The sequence below is a fragment of the Vitis riparia genome, chromosome 12 (assembly GCF_004353265.1).
Source record: "Vitis riparia cultivar Riparia Gloire de Montpellier isolate 1030 chromosome 12, EGFV_Vit.rip_1.0, whole genome shotgun sequence".
NCBI lineage: Eukaryota > Viridiplantae > Streptophyta > Magnoliopsida > Vitales > Vitaceae > Vitis > Vitis riparia.
In genome coordinates this window covers 15,948,775-15,969,474 of record NC_048442.1, presented here as the reverse complement: position 1 = coordinate 15,969,474, position 20,700 = coordinate 15,948,775, and the positions used below count along the sequence as shown (strand labels likewise).

At 37.1% G+C, this 20,700-nt stretch overlaps 2 protein-coding genes across 2 annotated transcripts; both read right to left on the bottom strand.

The window, feature by feature from the left end:
* Positions 1-2,526: 2,526 nt before the first annotated feature.
* Positions 2,527-6,893, bottom strand: LOC117926606 (G-type lectin S-receptor-like serine/threonine-protein kinase At4g03230). The gene is made up of 8 exons (XM_034845762.1): positions 5,546-6,893; positions 4,957-5,445; positions 4,727-4,870; positions 4,384-4,583; positions 3,721-3,931; positions 3,381-3,618; positions 3,137-3,287; positions 2,527-3,041 (listed from the first exon to the last, which is right to left on the bottom strand). The coding sequence occupies exons 1-8, from the start codon at positions 6,858-6,860 to the stop codon at positions 2,733-2,735; spliced, it is 3,057 nt and encodes a 1,018-aa protein (XP_034701653.1). The 5' UTR covers positions 6,861-6,893; the 3' UTR covers positions 2,527-2,732.
* A 1,754-nt stretch (positions 6,894-8,647) lies between these two features.
* On the bottom strand, positions 8,648-12,589 carry LOC117926604 (G-type lectin S-receptor-like serine/threonine-protein kinase At4g03230). The gene is made up of 8 exons (XM_034845758.1): positions 11,234-12,589; positions 10,649-11,137; positions 10,401-10,562; positions 10,067-10,266; positions 9,770-9,980; positions 9,430-9,667; positions 9,185-9,335; positions 8,648-9,101 (listed from the first exon to the last, which is right to left on the bottom strand). Exons 1-8 carry the CDS (start codon positions 12,555-12,557, stop codon positions 8,793-8,795), a joined length of 3,084 nt encoding a protein of 1,027 aa, XP_034701649.1. The 5' UTR covers positions 12,558-12,589; the 3' UTR covers positions 8,648-8,792.
* Between the last annotated feature and the right edge of the window lie 8,111 nt (positions 12,590-20,700).

Sequence of the window (20,700 nt, the reverse complement as noted above, 5' to 3'; positions counted from 1 at the left end):
AAAAAAAATGTATGTATTTTAAAATATTTTTAAATGAAAGAAGATAAAATTGATTTATAAAATTTGGGGTTCTTTTTTCTATATTTTTTTTTCAAAGTAGTGAGTTATAACCCACTTTTCCCAAATCATCATATTTACACTGATTAAAATAATGATATAAATAACATTTTTTTTTCTTAACTTTCATGTTTTATTAAGATATTATGTTTGGTACCTAAAAAGAATGACAAAGAAAATAATTTTCTCACATTTGGATGTAATAGAAAAAGAAAAATAGTAAGGAAATGATGAGAGAAAATTTAAAAGATTTTCTTTTCCATTTTCATTAGATAAAAGCATGAAAAATTTAGGGAAAAAAAATATACTACTCAATAATTCAATTTTCTAGAAACCAAATATAGTCTAATATTGCTCTACGTTCAAAGTCAATTTTCAACAATGAATTCTCCTCTTACATTACTTCTTCTTAACTCGATTGTGACAAGTGTTGTCATATGAATTTTCTTCCCTCAATCTACCTACTGAGAAATGTAATTTTAAAAAAAAAAAGTACTCCTAATCGAATAATGAGTAATCACTAGAGACTTTGGAGTGTAGCATGCATCCTATTCTTTCAATTCTTGTCTCTCAAGCCAGTCTTAACATTTTTAAATGTACAAATTATTGACTGATGTCTAAGTTTTTTCTTTCTTCAATTTCTAGCTTTAAGTTCCCAAATGAAAAAAAAAAATGTCAAGATCTTGATTAGAAAAACCTATTGTTTAATTGGAAATAAAGTGGACTCAGTCTCCTTTCTTGTTGATACATTGCTTTCATCTCTTTTCCTTCTGGCTAGCTACTATGCTTCCCGCTCTCTTCCAAAGCCTAAAAGAAGGCTAACATTTTGTTTGTTCCCCCGCCCCCCCTATGAATACATGTCACTGGCTATGATCATGGTGATGTTCATTTTTTAAAACAAAGAAAAATGAAAAATATGAGCATCAACCAATAAATTTTAGTACCCTTTCTCCAACTTGGAGGAGTTCCAAATGGGTAAATTTCTTATATTTTTGTTATAATTTTTATGTTTTTATTTAAATAAACAAGACAATCCATTTTTCTTCTGAACATTTTTTCTTTCCTCTTTAGCCCTAATGGCAGTCCACTTCAAATATTTTTGTGCCCAAATGGTCAAAACTAAGGAAAGATTCACTTCAAGAAAAAATTAGGAGAATTAAAAATCAAAGCCCAAAAAGGGTTCCAGCAAGTGGATGATTTTTCTCAGTCAACTACTGCAATTCGGGTCTTCCTTCCTCTACTTCCTATTTCATTTCCCATAGGTAGGTTAGGCACATTGACATCTTTTTATTAGGCCATTTCTGTTTGCTTTTGTGTTTTTTTGGCAAATCATAATCTGATGTAGATCCTGATGGAACAGGTTTCTATAGAAAAATCAACAAGGGCTTTTTTTAACTTTTAGTAAGATTCTATGTTATCTCATGGGTATGGCATGGAAGAATTGATCCTTCACTGAAAATTGAATTGAGAGGAAAAAAAAAATGTTTATTCATTTTTTTTATTATAGCTCCTTTACACATGTCACAATCCCATTTGCCTTCATTTGTAGGCATGACATCCAAAAATAGTTTTCAGCACCATAATTTGATGAGAAAAATGGGTTTTGACTCATTAGTATGAAAATTTACACAAAAAAAAACACTCTAATTTTTTTAATTTAGTATTGTCTTTATCTATTTCAAAATCAACACCTTTTTTTTTTTACTTTTAGGAAAATTCTATATTATCTTATGGGTATGGCGTGGATGAATTGACCATTCATTGAAAATTAAGGGAAAAAATAGATATATATTTATTTTTGTGTTATAGCTCCTTTATATATGTCACAATCCAATTTGTATTAATTGGTTGGGCCTGGTATGACATTGGAAAATAGTTTTCGATACCATAATTTGATGAGAAAAGTGAGTTTTGATTCACTAATATGAAAATATATAAATAAAAAAAAACCTTAATTTTTTAAAAATCAACAAGGGCTTTTTTTTTTTTTAATTTATAGGAATATTCTATGTTACCTCATTGGTATGGCATTGGAGAATTGACCATTCATTGAAAATTAAGGGAAAAAAAAAAAGATATTTATTTATTTTTGTATTATAGCTCCTTTACACATGTCACAATCCTATCTATGTCAGCATCACATGTGATGCTTGCAAATTAGCACAAATAGGAGAAGGTGCAGAGTTAGCATCACATGTTCATGTAGTACAATATGATTGGTTCTTTCTCTTTCCCCTATAAAATTCTCTTATATAGTTGATTGGTTCTTTCTCATATATGGTTGTAGATATGATTTGATCAAACCGCATTAAAACCCGGGTAACTTAGTTTGCTTTATTTATGTTATTCTGTTCAATCTGGCATTAAAGTTTTTTATCTTGCAAGGATTCCATTGAAAAACATAACTGAAAGGGCTTTTAAGATTTGGAGTATAAATATAGTTTTCAATATCTTCCAATATATGTTGTGGGCTCAAAAAGAAGTCCTCCCAATTGCACTGAAAAATCAGAGCATTTATGCTGCAATTTGTTAATATAGTTCAGTCAGAAACAGAGCAGATAAACAGATATAACAACAAAATCCTGGGAATTGGACAATTTATTAGCAGCCTTCACCATGTACAGGATCCCATAAAGACGTCCAAAACAGAGCATCAAATGGGAACTCCTCCTGGACTATCGACCTTCTTCTATGGTGGCTAGGATTTCACTGTTCCAGGATGCTTCAGGTTTGCTAGAAGAAGAAGCTGTCCTAGAAAGGTCTCTTTTTAGGACAAAAGCCGGTTGTTTAGGAACCGGCATTGTTGCAATGTCACTGCTGAGCATTACAACTGCAACTGCCATGGTGGGACGGTCACTTGGGTCTTCTTGCACACACAACAGCCCAACATTCACACACCTCAAAAATTCTTTTGTGTTGCATGTTTCGGATAGTGTCTGGTCCATCAGCTCCAACACCTTGTCTTCTTTCAATAGCTTCCATGCCTGGGACAGTTTGAGAATAGAAAGTTAAGTATGGTATGGTATATCATTGAGAACGACTAAAAGATCAAGGCAAATGAGAGATTCAAAGCCCTCACTTGACCCAGAAGGCTCAGTGTTTGGTCAGACTGATAAAAGCCAGTGTTCCTCTTCCCACTGATGATCTCAAGCACCATAACACCAAAGCTAAACACATCAGACTTCTCTGAGAAAAACCCATCCAATGCATACTCTGGAGACATATAGCCACTGCATTGAACCAGTTAAAAGCACTACTCTGTTAATTGGGGATGCGATCATGCAACTGCTTGCTTTTTTCTGTACACAATATGCAATACTTACTAAGTTCCAACTACTCTGTTTGTGCTTGCCTCTACTTGCTTACTGTCAAAAATCCTCGCCAAGCCAAAGTCTGAAATTTTGGGATTCATCTCATCATCAAGTAGAATGTTGCTTGTTTTCAAGTCCCTATGAATAATCTTCAATCTTGAATCTTGGTGAAGATACAGCAGCCCTCTAGCAATTCCCATAATGATGTCAAACCGCTTCTCCCAGTTCAGTAACATGCATAGGGTTCGATCTTGCAAGGTTCCCATTGGAAAGCATTACTTCAGATATGTATACAAGAATGTATATGTTACATGAAAAAGAAAAGGGCTTTAAGGCAGGTTTAGAGACAAACCAAATATGAAGGAATCTAAGCTTTTGTTGGCCATATATTCATAGAGTAAAATCTTCTCATCACCTTCAACACAATAGCCCAAAAGTCTAACCAGATTCCGATGCTGAAGTTTGGCAATTAAAACAACCTCATTCTTAAATTCCTGTAGGCCTTGTCCTGAAGCTCTCGAGAGTCTCTTAACCGCAATTTCTCGCCCCTCTGGAAACTTGCCCTGGAAGCCACAGTGCAAATGCATTGGGCATATGTTAGAACTTGGTGACTTGAATTCTATTTGGTTCGACTCCAGAAGCTCGCGATGTGATATAGGTAGTAAAGCTAAAATTATGAATTTTTTTTGGGTTTGTGGTAGTAACAGAGGGATCGGACCTATTACTCTTTCATGCATTTACATACATATATATATATGCATACGATGATGTATAGTTTTCAGGGTTATGATGATTATGTTTTTACTATAGGCGTCCGTATCTCTTTCCTCTTGTACTAATTTTTGATATAGTAAAATTTCTTCTCCTCGTGGTCTTTCCTATCTAGGGTTTTCCACACAAATCTGTGTTCTTATCCTGTTTTATTTTTTATTGCATATTCTCATTATTTTGTAACAGCATAGATGATGATAAACCAGTTGAAAATGAGAGGAACATGGAAATTAAGAACAATTACCTTGTAAACTGGCCCAAAACCCCCTTGTCCAAGCTTATTTGCATCTGAAAAGTTATCTGTAGCAGCCAGTATGTCTTCTAAGTCGAAAAACGGTACATCAATGCCTTTCTTATCCTCTTCTTTGAATTGCTCCGAGTCTATTAAGTGTTTCACACGACTCTCACTATCATATAAGTGAAGCACTTGATTTGCTCTGTTCTCTGAACTCAAAAAAAAAAAAAAAAAAAAAAAAAAAACAGAAAATATTGTATAGAAGACCCTGAAATATTCTCAATTCAGCCAAGCACAAGTCGAAAAGAAAAGACCAGAAGTTATAGGCTAGTGCATGTGGCACAAAGATTACCTTTCCTTTTGGTGATGGTTCTTTTGCGCAAATAAGCAATATAACCAATGATGCCTAAAACCGCAACTAGAACAACAGCAATTGTTATGCCTACCACAACCACTGGAGATGACGACGATGACTTCTGATCAGCAGGTTTGACACCTGAAACAAAGAAGGAACTGAATTGAACTTCTCTCACCTACCCAGAAGGCAAATTTAGTAAGATACTTGGTGAACAGAATCCTCACCTTGTGTACAATTTAAACTTGAGCTATTCCATTTGAAGTTTTCATTGCAAAAGCACCTTCTCATTCCATCTCGCGTTCCGCAGGTTGAATTTGGCCAGTCCTTGCAATCTGCTGATGAGGTACACGCCGGCTCCGATGGTGGATCCCAACTGATCTCTACTTCAATACTATTTTTCAATGACATCCCAGAGCCAAAATTGTCAGTTCCAAACTCTTTGCACACATCAGTCATGTGAAAAGGCGGGTTTAGTGGCGGAATCAGACTTCGTGAACGGCAATTTGCTTCTTTCAGTTGGATTACAAATGTTAATGTCTCTGGGTTAATGCTAGTTACTCGGTAGGCACCACCATGTACCTTGAACTGAACCTGGCCTGTGGCATCGTTACATTCAAAATTGAAGTACGTTGAATCACCACACTTTGATCCAGTGCTTAGAGGATAAGGAATCATGTTTGAGCCACAAGTTTCACAATTCCTTACTGTTGGTTCTGCAAAGACAGTAGAATACCATGTGGGCATTTCAGTTACAAATGGATTAATGCTTGTTTTTTCAAAGAAAAAATAAAATAAAAATTGAAAGGGACATACTTATATCTGAAATGGCCACACGAACGGAGAGGTTGTGGGCATCAAAGGCATACTCCTCCTGAAGATCAGTAAGGTCTTCCGTCCAAATCAAGCATTTTAGGGCATCAGGAACACCTCTTTCTTGTTTGATATAAGCATAAGCTTGACATTGGCATTTTTCAAGGCAAGCCTTTCTGCAAGGATCACTATGATTTGGATCTGCGTCAATCAGAGAGTCTGGCTTTCTCACTTTCATCATCTTTAAGCTCAGGAAGATGTCTTTACTAGAATTCTCCTCGCATATGGGAGACTTTCTGGTACACCCACTTGAAAACTCTTCAGTTTTCCACTTATCCGGCGAGGCGGGTTTGAACCCAGGTAAACATTTGCACATCAAAGGATTTTTAGTGTTACAACTACCGAATTTCCCACAAGCTTTTGACACACTGCATCGATCTCGAGGTGCCCACCAGTCTGGAGATGATGTATTCGGATTCAGATAGTACTGGATTTTCCCTGAAGAACTCATCACCAACCGCATGGTATTATTATACCTGGGGGACGGTATTTCAAGGGTTCTATTGTAGAATTTTCTATATGTGGCTGGCTTACCAGTCTTGCTGAAGTTGGATAACAGGCGGAGTATTACATCTAGAATTTCATCAGGCGTTCCTTTCGAGTCCTCACTGCTCCAATATGGGACAATTGAACTTTCCCATATGGTATAATGATCCTTATTGTCTTCATCTATCTTGAAAGTATAGTTTCCAGGTGCCGGGTCATCAGAACTCAGCCATGAAGTCAATGCTAAGTTTTCATCCATCTTCATCCCCGGAAGAAAAGTATCTGTAGGATTATGGAAGCTCTCCCAAAGAATCTCCCCCGATCTGTTGTCGCTCAAAACAAGGTTCCCAGAGTCCATGAGCTTCACCACCCTCCCTGTAGATGAAGATGTTTCAATAACAGAATTCCAGTGAACTGCCCCATTTGCATCCAATACCTTGAGCTGACCATCTTCTTTAATGGCAAAAACTCCAGAGGGGGTGTCAGAAAGGGGAAGGGGGTTATTTCGGTTGGCCACCCATACAATGCTTCGTGGTATCGACTTGTAATACCATATGCCCACGAATCTTCCAATCTTGGAGCTTCCATTTGGATTAAAGAAGCCAAGTTCAAAAGTTTTGCCTGCAGAAACAACAGTTTCTCCATCATTACTAAGCCAGTCCTCCGGTGTGATGGTATCTCTGGCAGAGCAATACAGGACAGAACACAAGAAGAAAAAGATGGTAGATAGCATGCGAGTTGCAGAGACAGGAACCATGAATTTTCTGATCATTTTGCCTCTTTTTAGAGCTGTCCTCAAATCTATAGTTTTTAGTGGAGACTTTTCCTCTTGACCCTGAGTGGAGCAAAGTCACATCAATACTGTCATCTTAGTCTTCCTCCCGCAAACCACACAAACCAAATCAGGGTTATCCTTTTATAGCCACTATTTATTTTGGACCTACCTACCCTCATTTCACTCCAGTAATAAAATGAAATGTGTGAATTGCATGTGATTAAATAAAAACAAAAACATGTATCTAATCGGTATTATACTGATTCAGTACTGTAGAATTTTCTCTAAAATAAAAACAAAAACATATAACTAATTGAATGATTAATCATTGGAGTGTAGCATGCAAAGCTTTTTCTTTCTTCATCTTAATGAGACAATGAATAAAAATAAGGTGGACCATGTCTCCTTTCCAACGCACACCTTTCATCTTTTCTCTTTATCGCAACATGTTTCTCATTCCACTCCACTTTTTTCTTTGTATGTATAGTTAATCTCTTTTAAGAAATAAAGTATGAGCATCAACTGATAAATTTTTCTGTACTTTCTTCAACTTGGAGGAGTTTCATAATGGGATAAACAAGAGAAATCAAGAGTCTGTTTTCACAATGTTTTTAAAAAGGGTATTTGAGATAATTTTGATAAATAGTTCTTAAATGTTTTTGAGGCAAAATTTTATTAAGAATTCAAATATAAAAACTAATTTTCTTTGTCTATGCATGTACGAAATAAAAGTTTTTAAAGTGCTATTCCCTATTTTTTCAATTGTCACTCAATGAATTCTAAAAAAAAAAACAAAACTAAAATACCTTAAAATCTTTCTAAAAAATAATTCATTTTCAAAACAAATTCTCAATAAAAAAAAATTGTGTTTTCTATCATAATTTTTTTGAAACATATTTTCTAAGTTAGAAAATAATTTTTTTATTCTAAAAGATTAATATATATATTTTCAAGAACAATCCACTTCAAATATTTTTGTGCCAAAGGGTAAAACCAAAGGAGAGAATTACTCAAACACAGGAGAATTAAGAATCAAAGGACAAAAGGGATTGGAGCAAGGTGATAACTTTTCTCAGTGAACTTCAGTGATTTGCTCAAAGGCAAGTTGCCAGCAAAATCAAGGATATAAAATATACGTGTATTTCATCTTTTTTTGTTGGACCCATTAGGTTTGCTTTTTTTCCTCTCAATTTGGGATTTAATATAATATAGATCAGGATTGAGCAGGTTTCTGTAAATAAATCAAAATGGGCCTTTTTTTAACTTGATTCCCTCTTTGCTTTCTAGTACGTGAGAAAAAGTAGAGCTAGCCTCACATGTGCACACTGCACATGGCATAGCATTGGGTACCTATTGAGTCATCTCCACCATATGATTAAGCACAGTGGCCCAAATACTAGCAATGAAGTTAGAAAATGCATTCTTCATTTTCGTTTTCTGAGAGAAGAAAAAACATATTCTTTCTCTGATTCTTCAGGAAGAGAGAAGAGACTTCTCACAGAGATAATAAAAAATAAAAAATAAAATTATTTATTTTTAATAGTGATAGTTTCTGTGTAGTTTTAAAACTCCCTAAAACTACTTCCCTATTTTCTCATTTATTTGAGTCGGGTCGGGTCAGCCCACTTGGGCATCCAAACCCAACTCCAACATTGTGGAACTTGGAAGTGTAGTTCATCTCACTGCTGAACATGAGAACTTTGTTGGACATGGTGGGACATCACTTGGGTCTCCTTGAACACTGAAGAGCCCAACATTTATATTGTCATTTAGTTTGCACCATATGCAGAGCCCAATTCAAACCATGATATTGAAAAAAGTTCTATACACAAATACAACTGATGGATAGGAGAACCAAAACAGAACATCAGATGGATAAAACTTAGTAAACTAAGTAAACGGTAAAGGATTCATTGGATCTCCTCTTAGCTATCGCCCTTCTCCTATGGAGGCTACAAGCTCATTCTTCCAGGAGGCTTCAGCCTTGCTGGAAGAAGAAGCTGTACTAGAAAGGTTCCTCTTTACAACAAAAGCTGGTTCTTTAGGAACGGGCATTGTTGCAGCATCACTGCTGAGCAGAAGAACTGCAATGGCCATGGTGGGACGGTCACTTGGGTCTTCTTGCACACACAACAGCCCAACATTTACACACCTCGAAAATTCGTTTGTGTTGCATGTTTCACTTAGTGTCTGGTCCATCAACTCCAGAACCTTGTCTTCTTTCCATAGCTTCCATGCCTAGAACAGTTCAAAAAGTTGTAGGTCAGATGGACAGAGAATGACTAAAAGATCAGTACAAATGAAAGATTCAAAGCTCTTACATGACCTAGAAGACTCAGAGTTCGGTCAGACTGATAAAATCCAGTGTTCCTCTTCCCACTGATGATCTCAAGTACCATAACACCAAAGCTAAACACATCAGACTTCTCTGAGAAATATCCATCCAATGCATACTCTGGAGACATATAGCCACTGCATTGAACCAGTTAAAAGCAGCACTCAGCTAATTGGGAAACACAATCATACAACCGCTTGCCTTTTTCTATACAAAATATACAATACTTACTAAGTTCCAACTACTCTGTTTGTGCTTGCCTCTACTTGCTTACTGTCAAAAATCTTTGCCAAGCCAAAGTCTGAAATTTTGGGATTCATCTCATCATCAAGTAGAATGTTGCTTGTTTTTAAGTCCCTATGAATAATCTTCAATCTTGAATCTTGGTGAAGATACAGCAGCCCTCTAGCAATTCCCATAATGATGTCAAACCGCTTCTCCCAGTTCAGTAACATGCATAGGGTTCGATCTTGCAAGGTTCCCATTGGAAAGCATTACTTCAGATATGTATACAAGAATGTATATGTTACATGAAAAAGAAGAGGGCTTTAAGGCAGGTTTAGAGACAAACCAAATATGAAGGAATCTAAGCTTTTGTTGGGCATATATTCATAGAGTAAAATCTTCTCATCACCTTCAACACAATAGCCCAAAAGCCTAACCAGATTCCGATGCTGAAGTTTGGCAATTAACACAACCTCGTTCTTAAATTCCTGTAGGCCTTGTCCTGAAGCTCTGGAGAGTCTCTTAACCGCGATTTCTCGCCCCTCTAGAAACTTGCCCTGGAAGCCACAGTGCATATGCTTTAAGCATAGATGATGAGAAACCAGTTGAAAATGAGAGGAACATGGAAATTAAGAACAATTACCTTGTAAACTGGCCCAAAACCCCCTCGTCCAAGCTTATTTGCATCTGAAAAGTTATCTGTAGCAGCCAGTATGTCTTCTAAATCGAAAAACGGTACATCAATGCCTTTCTTATCCTCTTCTTTGAATTGCTCTGAGTCTATTAAGTGTTTCGCACGACTCTCACTATCATATAAGTGAAGCACTTGATTTGCTCTGTTCTCTGAACTCAAAAAAAAAAAAAAAAAAAACAGAAAATATTGTATAGAAGACCCTGAAATATTCTCAATTCAGCCAAGCACAAGTCGAAAGAAAAGACCAGAAGTTATAGGCTAGTGCATATGGCACAAAGATTACCTTTCCTTTTGGTGATGGTTCTTTTGCGCAAATAAGCAATATAACCAATGATGCCTAAAACCGCAACTAGAACGACAGCAATTGTTATGCCTACCACAACCACTGGAGATGACGACGATGACTTCTGATCAGCAGGCTTTGTACCCTCTGCAGGATTGACACCTGAAACAAAGAAGGAACTGAATTGAACTTCTCTCACCTACCCAGAAGGCAAATTTAGTAAGATACTTGGTGAACAGAATCCTCACCTTGTGTACAATTTAAACTTGAGCTATTCCATTTGAAGTTTTCATTGCAAAAGCACCTTCTCGTTCCATCTCGCGTTCCGCAAGTTGAATTTGGCCAGTCCTTGCAATCTGCTGATGAGGTACACACCGGCTCCAATGGTGGATCCCAACTGATCTCTACTTCAATACTATTTTTCAATGACATCTCAGAGCCAAAATTGACAGTTCCAACCTCTTTGCACACATCAGTCAAGTGAAAAGGCGGGTTTAGTGGCGGAATCAGACTTCGTGAACTGCAATCCTCTTCTTTCAGTTGGATTACAAATGTTAATGTCTCTGGGTTAATGCTAGTTACTCGGTAGGCACCACCAGGTACCTTGAACTGAACCTGGCCTGTGGTATTGTTACATTCAAAATTGAAGTACGTTGAATCACCACACTTTGATCCAGTGCTTAGAGGATAAGGAATCATGTTTGAGCCACAAGTTTCACAATTCCTTACTGTTGGTTCTGCAAAGACAGTAGAATACCATGTGGGCATTTCAGTTACAAATGGATTAATGCTTGTTTTTTCAAAGAAAAAAAATAAAATTGAAAGGGACATACTTATATCTGAAATGGCCACACGAACGGAGAGGTTGTAGGCATCAGAGGCATACTCCTCCTGAAGACCAGTAAGGTCATCCGTCCAAATCAAGCATTGTAGGGCATCAGGAACACCTCTTTCTTGTTTGATATAAGTTTCAGCATAAGCTTGACATTGGCATTTTTGAAGGCAAGCCTTTCTGCAATAATCACTATCATTCGGATCAGCTGGAATCACATAGTCTCGCTTTTTCACTTTCATCATCTTCAAGCTCAGGAACATGTCTTCACTGGAATTCTTCTCGCATATGGGAGACTTTCTGGTACACCCACTTGAAAACTCTCCAGTTTTCCAAATATCCGGCGAGACGGGTTTGAAACCAGGTAAACATTTGCACATCAAAGCATTGTTAGTGTTACAACTTCCGAATTTCCCACAAGCTTTTGACACACTGCATCGATCTTGCGGTGCCCACCAGTCTGGAGATGATGTATTCGGATTCAGATAGTACCGGATTTCCCCTGAAGAGCTCATCACCAACCGACTGGTATTCTTATACTTGGAGGACAGTATTTCAAGGGGTCTATTGTAGAATTTTCTAGAGCTGGTTGGCTTACCGGTCTTGCTGAAGTTGGATAACAAGCTGAGTATTGCATCTGGCATTTCATCAGGCGTTCCTTTCGAGTCCTCACTGCTCCAATATGAGACAAATGAATCATGTATGTTATACTGATCCTCATTGTCTTGATCTAGCTTGAAAGTAAAGTTTCCAGGTGTCGGGTCAACAGAACTCAGCCATGAAGTCAATGTAAAGTTTTCATCCATCTTCATCCCAGGAAGAAAAGTATCTGTAGGATTATGGAAGCTCTCCCAAAGAATCACCCCTGATCTGTTGTCACTCAAAACAAGGTTCCCAGAGTCCATGAGCTTCACCACCCTCTCTGTAGATGAAGAAGATGTTTCAAAATCAGAAGACCAGTGAACTGTCCCATTTGCATCCATTACCTTGAGCTCACCATCCTCTTTAATGGCAAAAACTCCAGAGGGGGTATCAGAAAGGGGAAGGGGGTTCTTTCGGTTGGCCACCCATACAACTCTTTGTGGTTTCGACATGTAATACCATATGCCCACGAATCTTCCAACCTTGGAGCTTCCATCTGGATTAAAGAAGCCAAGTTCAAAAGTTTTGCCTGCAGAAACAAGAGTTCCTCCTTCATTACTAAGCCAGTTCTCCGGTGTGATGGTATCTCTAGCAGAGCAATACAGGACAGAACACAAGAAGAAAAAGATGGTAGATAGCATGTGAGTTGCAGATACAGGAACCATGAATTTTCTTCTTATCATTTTGCCTCTTTTTAGAGCTATGCCCTCAAATCCATAGTTTTTAATGGAGACTCGTCCTCTTGACTCTTGAGTGGAGCAAAGTCACATCAGTATTGTCATCTTAATCTTCCTCCCTCAGACCACATAAAAATAAAAACAAAAACATATATCTAATTGATTAATCATTGGAGTGTAGCATGCAAAGCTTTTTCTTTCTTCATTTTCTGGGTTTAAGTTCCCAAATGAGAAAATGAAAGAAAATATGGTGGACCATGTCTCCTTTTCAATACACTTCTTTCATCTTTTCTCTTTATTGCAGCTGGTGTCTTCCAAAGTCTTTATGTTTTGTATATCATCATGTTCCTCATTTCACTCCACTTTTTTCTTTGTATGTATAGTTTATCTCTTTTAAGAAATGAAATATGAGCATCAACCAATAAATTTTTCTATACTTTCTCCAAGTTGGAGGAGCTTCATAATGGGATAAACAAGAAAAATCAAGAGTCTGTTTTTGCAATGCTTTTAAAAGGGTTTTCGAAAGAATTCTAATAAATAGATTCAAATATAAAAACTAATTTCTTCTCTTATTCATGTATAATATAAAAGTTTGTGAAGTATTCTCTATTTTTTTTAATTGTTACTCAATGAATTCTCAAAAAAAAAAAAAAAAAAATCAACTAAAACACCTTAAAATGTTTCACATGTATCTAACTTTAGGTCCTATTACTTTGTATCCAAATTTTTGATACCATAAGTTTGTATTTTACCCAATTGCTTAGATTTCAACATATATTTTCAAATGTTTGGATTACAAAACTAATCATTTCTTCTCCAACATACTCAGGTGGTAATTGATGTTGATGGGTTGCATTCGTATCATGTCAAAGTCTAGGTATTCTACTACATAAGTCAACCTAAACCCGACATGAATAATAATTATGTTAAAAATGCAAATCTAAATACTACCTAATTATTAAATAGGTAACATATCATATAACTCATTTAATTCATTCAATTATTAGGTCATTCTATTTAATAATCAAGTTGAATTAGGTCTTATACAAATTTGTATCATGACTAATGTCTCAGTCAAATATTTTTATGATTCAATTGACCTATTTATTTTTTTTAAAAAAATATTAAATGAGTCAAATATGAGTTAAAGAGTTTAATTTTTATTTTTTTTTATAGGTAAATAAGAATTGTATTAAAAGAAAGAAAGTATACACATCGTATATGAAGAAAAAATGACAAAAAGGGTGAAAACACAAAAACTCACTACCACACCCTATCGTGAGCCTACCCAATCCACAAAGTCTAACAATGATAAAGATCCATACTCAATGTACAATCTAACCCAATCCCAAAATAGATACAAAAAAAAAATTAATTGTTTGATATGTGCTTTCAAAGTTGTCAAAAGACCTCATATTTCTCTCCCGCCATAAAGCCTAAAACATACACAATGGAGCTGTTTTCCAAGCCTTATTCCTCTTTTTACCCACAAAGAACCCATGCCAACTCAAAAGGACCTCTCTAACTGAACAACTCAACACCCACTGAATGCCAAAAAAATGCAAAGATCAACTTCAACAATAGATGAACTTTCGAACAATGGATGATAATATGGTCACTAGTTTCTTCTTCTTCCTTACACAAGTAACATCTATTAGGAATCCTCTAACTCCTCTTTTTGAGTTGATCCAAAGTCAAAATCTTGGCCCAAGTTGCTTCACAAGCAAAGAAGCTAATTCTCGGGGGCACCTAAGAATTCCAAACAATACCATGGAGGAGTAGAAGGACTTAACAAAGAAAACACATCGGTCTCCACAGATAAGGGATGTGCTAACAATCTCCCCAAGAAAGCTTATACCTCCTTTAGCTCCCAATCATGTAGTTGCCTCGTAAACCTAGGACCCCAACCACCATCATCCCAAAGGTCACTCACCCAAACATCTATAATCACCCGTTTCTAGAGAGGGTCTCTTTCACTTGCAAATCTCCAAGACCACTTGCCTAAGAGAGCCTCATTGAGGATGGTTAAATCTTTGATACCAAGTCTCCTTGTTGTTTGTCCAACCGAACAATAGCCCATCTTACCAAGTGTGGCTTCTATTCTAAGACACCTTTTCCCCACAAAAAAGTCTCTTTGAATCTTCTCTAGTCTAACGGCTACTCTCCTTGGAATGACATAGAGAAACATAAAGTAAATGGGCAGACTGGACAAAGTGTTCTTCACCAAGGTCAACTTTCCACCTTTTGAAAGATACTGCCTCTTCCACAACACTAATTTTTTTTCAAAATCTCTTTTCTACCCCATCCCATACCCTAAAGGACTTGAAATGAGCTCCCAACGGAAGTCCTAGATAAATAGAAGGGAGTGAACCTTCCTTGCACCCTAAAGCCCAACAATATCCTCCAAATTAATGTGGATGAGCTCATTTTTCTCCAAATTAATCTTTAGGCCTGACATAGCCTCAAACCACATAAGAATCCAATTCAAGTACTCAAGGACTTCCTTCCTAGCATCACAAAAAATGAGGTTGTCGTTCGCCAATAACAAGTGGGAAATCTTCACCCCCTCTCATTCTCTTCCCTTAACTTGAAAGCCATTTATGAACCCTCCTCTTTTGCCTTTATAAGAATGAGAGAAAGAGTCTTCATTACCAAGATGAATAAATAAAGAGTCGTCTTATCATAAGCCCCTAGAACTTTGAAAGAAGCCTGATGGGGACCCATTGACCAAAACTAAGAACCAGGTTGTAGAGATGCACCATCTAATCTAGCTAATGTACTTAGAACCAAAACCCATATTTTCCAACACTGCAAAAATAAAGTTCCAATTTACATGGTCATTGGCCTTTTAGATATCCAATTTAGAAATGACCCATCTCAAGTTAGCTTTCATTCTAGAACCAATGGCTTCATTTGCAATCAAAACAGCATCCAAAATTTCTCTCCCCGCCATAAAAGCATGCTAAAAAATCGACACTAAGTTCCCCACCACTATCTTGAGGCGAATGGCTATGACCTTAGCCAAAGGCTTATATAAGCTTCCTACCAAGCTAACTGGCTTGAAGTCCTTAAGATCTTCTGTTCCCCCATTCTTTGGAACTAAGACAATAAAAATGGCATTTATGCTCCTTGGAAAGTCCCAAACTCATGAAACTCTGTAAAAAAAACCCATCACTTTCTTTTTCACCACATCCCAACAAGCCTGCCAAAAGGCCATGGAAAAGCCATCTGGCCTAGGAGTTTTATCCCCATTCAAGCAAGAAAGAGAAGCAAATACCTCCTCCTCAGTGAAAGGAACCTCCAAAGCTTGAGTTTCAAGGCTAGATACAAAAGCAAAGTCTAACCCACTAATGGGTGGTCTCAAATCCCTCGAATATGAAAAGGTATTTTGAAAGGTATTTGCCACACCTTCTTTAATAGCCACCTCCTCAATTAAAAAAACACCATTCACTCTTAGCTTGGCCAGAAATTTTCTTCTTCTAACATTAGCCACCTTTTAAATATATATATATTGGTGGTTTTATCTTTAGCCACAGTTACCTTGACTTTTGTCTCCAAGAAATCTCCTTTAAATTTGCCCAATATTTGAAGTCCTCTACTACCTTTTTTCTAATCTCTCTTTCCTCAACGAAGAGAGACCTTTTCCTTTCTTGAGCATCCCAAATACCAAGTTGAGATAATGCAACAACCTTCTTGGTAGAAACATTTCCAAACACCCTCTCTATTCCAAGCTCTAAGATTTTGTTTTAGATGAATGAGTTTAACAGTTAAAATGTGTCTAAATGACCCCTAAACATTATAACCTTCCCACCAACCCCTGATCAACTCTTTAAAGTTGTCCACTTTCAGCCACATGTTTTCAAAACAAAAATGATTTTTTCTTGTCCTCATCCTGCCTCCATCAAGTAGAATGAGAGAATGATCTTAGACTAGTCTTGGGATAATGTACTAACACAACCTGCTGAAATGATTCTCCTAGTCTTTAGCCACCAAAAAATGATTAAACCTAGAAGTTGAGCCATTATTTAACCCACCCGTCCAAGTAAAGGCATCCCCCGACAGTGGAAAATCTTTTAGATCCAAATCATCAATGACCTCAGAAAAACGCCTCACAGAGGCTAAAACGCATTGACAGATTCTTCTTTCCCCCTAGAATCTCATAACATTGAAATATTTGCCCACGCACCAAGCATCATTCCAAAGCCCTATGATGTCTCCCAATTCATTCCAAAAATTCTCCTTCTCTTCATTCAGCATAGGACCGTAAACCCCTATAAACATCCAAGAAAAGTTATCCTCACAATTTCTAAAACAACAAGAAACTAAGAAAACACCTACTTTCGTGTCAATGAGCTATAACACCCATGTGTTCCAAAAAACCAAGATGTCCCATGCCTGACCTCTAGCCTCTGCTACTCCCCAGGCCAGAAACCTTCCCACCCCCAAGCTCCTCACTAAGGGGGTTGACATTTGATGGACCTTAGTTTCTTGAAGGCAAACCAAATCAGCTGAGTGCGAGCGAATCAAAGCTTTAATAACTTTGTGTTTTTCTCTCTCATTAACCCCTCTTACATTCCATAAAAGGATTTGAACCTTCATTAACAAAAACTGAATAATTCCCCAAAAGTCTTATCTACTCTCATCCCAATACCTAAGGTTGATTTGTAGTCTCGAACTTAGAGCTAGGCATCACACTCTTTTTTAGCTCCTGCCTCAAGCCATTTCCTTTCTTTCCTTTCTTTCAAAGCTTTAACCTTCAAAAAAGCTCCGTAATTTCCTTTTCACGACCTTCCACTAGGAGTTCCAAAGACTTACTAAAGGTCAGTAACCTCTTAAAGTTGTCTTTTGACACTTCGAGATCTCTTTCAGAAGCCAAACACTCTTCTTCCCATGTTCTAAACACGACTTCCATACTCCCGCTAATTGTTTGTTGATCCATCTCTGAACCATCCTTCAAGACCATTTTAAGAGGAAATTCCCCTATAGCCTCTTCTGCGAGCGAAAGCTCACAACCACCCTTTACCATATCCTTCCAACAAATCAAACTCTTCGACTATTGGTCACCACCCTCCAATCCCACGAGAGAAAAAAAATAAGAAAAAAAAAACCCATAACCCAAGGGAAAAGAGATAAAGTACATCATACTTGGAAATCGATCCGACTTCTCCAACAGAGCGAATTCAACTGTAGAACAACTGCCAATGGAACATTGCATAGATGATAAGGGCCACCATGAAGCCTCATCTCCTAACTGCAGAGCCCTTCTAGGGCATAGTGCCCTTTCAGCAAATAAGAAAGGGCCTAGTAGGGACTTAAACCTCTTTCACTCACATAAGCCCAAGAGGATAAGGGCCATAAAGCCTTTATGGGTAAAAGGCTTCTTTTAGGCAATTTGGAGCACCAAGAGCCCAATCCCCCATGAAAGAGGTAGAAAGGCTTTTAAAAGTTGCATCCAGCCCAGACCCAAGGCCCAACCAAGCAGAGAAAGAGGTCGTATCCACTAAGACCCCTTCAAAAGTTGCTTCTTTTGCAGCCACATGACAGTCTTCTATCAACTCAGCTATCTCATTTCCCACCCAAATCAGCTTTTTCCCAGAAAAACCTACCAAGACAACTCCACCACCACCAGCTAGTCCTCCAACAATGGACACATCACCTTTCTTTACCTACATTTATAGACTTGGGGACCCCACGTTCCCGAACATGCGTGTGACCCCGCCCATCTTCTCTACTGTTCCCAACTACTCGTTACAAGGGTACATCTACAAGACCTAAGTGATTGGAGCCAAAATATGTGCTCTAATTGCACATATTCGATATGATTTGTGCACTAATGGACATTCAAATCACCCAACTTGATCTAAATCGATGCTAAGGTCCTAGCCATGAGTTTAACTTGTACTTTGGAGACTTATCTCAGGTTTAAGTGAAAAAAAGGATGCAAGTTGAATCACTTTAGATTTTGAAACATCAAGAAAGGGCTAAATGAGGAAATAAATGAGTCAAGACTCATGGACCATGAGAAAAGGCAAGACAAGGATATCATGAGTTTGAAAAATGAGAAATGACCATTATGGAGTAAGAAATAATACAAGAAAACATGGGAAATGAGGTATGAAGCAAAATCCAACTACATGGAAATTTGCAACTCAAAATCTAGTGACAACATGTACTTTGATTCTGAGAACAAATTTAGAGTATTTTTCATAGTCGATTTTAGTTATACTATATTTTTTTGAAGCTCGGGAATTCAAAAGTCCAACACTTCAAATGGTGTACAAATCGAAGCTAAAATGAATAAGTTATGGTCATTTGAAAACAATTGTGTAAAGTTGAAGGGTCATTTCGAAATGATTTTGAAATTCAACTTATGAATTCGAAATCCAATTCGAAATAACCCCAATTTCAAATTCACCCACTACCCCTTTGATGTTTCACCTCCTCTACCTCAGGAATTGCATCTAGGGCACTCCATTCGCCCTAAGTGGGTCCCACGCGACTAGAAATCACCATTTTATTATTTTTAATCATTTGTAGATAATTATTTTTGTAATAAGTGGCCAATGAGAGTGTTCCACATGTTAGGTAATTGATAATATTATATAAACTCTCTTCTAGGTTTTAAATATCTTGGATCTTTTTCCGGAGAGTTTGACATTGGAGGTGGAAGAAGATGAGAACTTTGGTTTACTTTCTTTTCTTCTTTATTAAATATATTGTTTTTAGTTTCTTTTGATTCAAATTATGGATTTTTACCCTATTATGGATTGTAAATATGACACCACCCCCATGAGAGGCTAAGAAGTCAACTTGAGGCTTGAAACATGAAAACCTACGGGTTAGGAATCCTATAAGGACAATGGGTAAATTATTATAACAATGAGATTAATTATTGGTTGGGTGACAATTTATCAATTTTTTTATCCTATCCTTGTGAGTTAGTTTAGGGAATGATATGGTAGGTTATTACCCGATACTAATGATTCTTGGTAATTCTTGATCATTAGTTATCCTTATCTTCTCTACTGTTATTTGCCCCAAAGCAAAGCTATAAGGGGTATGAATGGTTAAAAAGTCAAATCTTAAACACCATCAACTCATTCATTTGATGGTTTTAGGAATTTGTTTTAAAAAGGGAAAAATTAGGTTTTAGATTCAATTTTGAGTTATAGAATTCAACTTGATCACAAATGGCCAAGGATCCCAAAACCCTAAGATTATATTACTTAAAAGACCTTTGTTTTCCTTAATTTCTATACCCTAGATTGGATTGTGGAAAGCCCCAAACTTGAATCAATCAAATTTAAAATCAATATTCATTTTGTTATTAATTTAATTTCTTTTACTTAGTTTCACATTATTCACATACTGTTTTTCACTTTAGGATTTAAACAAAAGCAATTCCTTTATTCTAGTATTAATAATTTCCATAAGTCAGTCCTTGAGAACGATACCCGGAGTACTACAAAAGTCGTAGAGACTCTTTCTCTAGTTTTTCTTGATCAGAGTTGCTACGTAAAAAGGCTAAGTATTTTGATACAACATAGAAGTTCAGTCACCAAGGTGGAAGCTCCCACCACAACTGAATGGTGAAGCAAAATTACCTTACAACCACCTGTAAACTCTATGGTACCTTTCTCCCATTTGTCTTGATCAAGATTCGTGCCCACTCAAGATTTGTCCCCCTTGCATTCTCCTCATCCACCTTTAGAAAACCTCTGCAAGCATCTTCCACCTACTGGAAAAATCTTTTGTCCTAAAGGAAAAGCAGTAGACCCATAATTCTAACCCAAGCTTTTCTGGACTAAACACCCTCCCTAATGCAACCAGCCAAAGGACATCATCTATCAAGCATTAGGGTTTTTTCCTTGTACAACCACCTCCCTTCTTATAGAACTTTTTCCATCTCCCCCCTAAGTTTAAACTCAAACAAAATCAGAGAGCCTCCAAACAGTGACAAGTGCAAATTCCCTTTTAGCTTCCAACGAACCCTAGCCCAACTTCTCAAGGGGGTAAAAGAGGGCCTCATCTGAGAAATCACCTCATCGCTCCACTAAGCAATGATTAATGACTTGCATTTTGTTGAAAGAGTTAACATTTCCAAATCGCAGCCATACAGAATCGCACACAACCTTCCTTGGCCCCTTCG

Coding starts and splice junctions, on each gene's coding strand:
- LOC117926604 (XM_034845758.1), bottom strand. CDS start 12,557: ATGATAAGAAGAAAATTCATGGTTCCTGTATCTGCAACTCACATGCTA. Junction 9,668..9,769: donor CTTAGATTCCTTCATATTTG/GTTTGTCTCTAA, acceptor GAACCTTGCAAG/ATCGAACCCTATGCATGTTA. Junction 9,102..9,184: donor CTCTGAGTCTTCTAGGTCAT/GTAAGAGCTTTG, acceptor GAACTGTTCTAG/GCATGGAAGCTATGGAAAGA.
- LOC117926606 (XM_034845762.1), bottom strand. CDS start 6,860: ATGATCAGAAAATTCATGGTTCCTGTCTCTGCAACTCGCATGCTATCT. Junction 4,871..4,956: donor AAGTTTAAATTGTACACAAG/GTGAGGATTCTG, acceptor TCTTTGTTTCAG/GTGTCAAACCTGCTGATCAG. Junction 3,619..3,720: donor CTTAGATTCCTTCATATTTG/GTTTGTCTCTAA, acceptor GAACCTTGCAAG/ATCGAACCCTATGCATGTTA.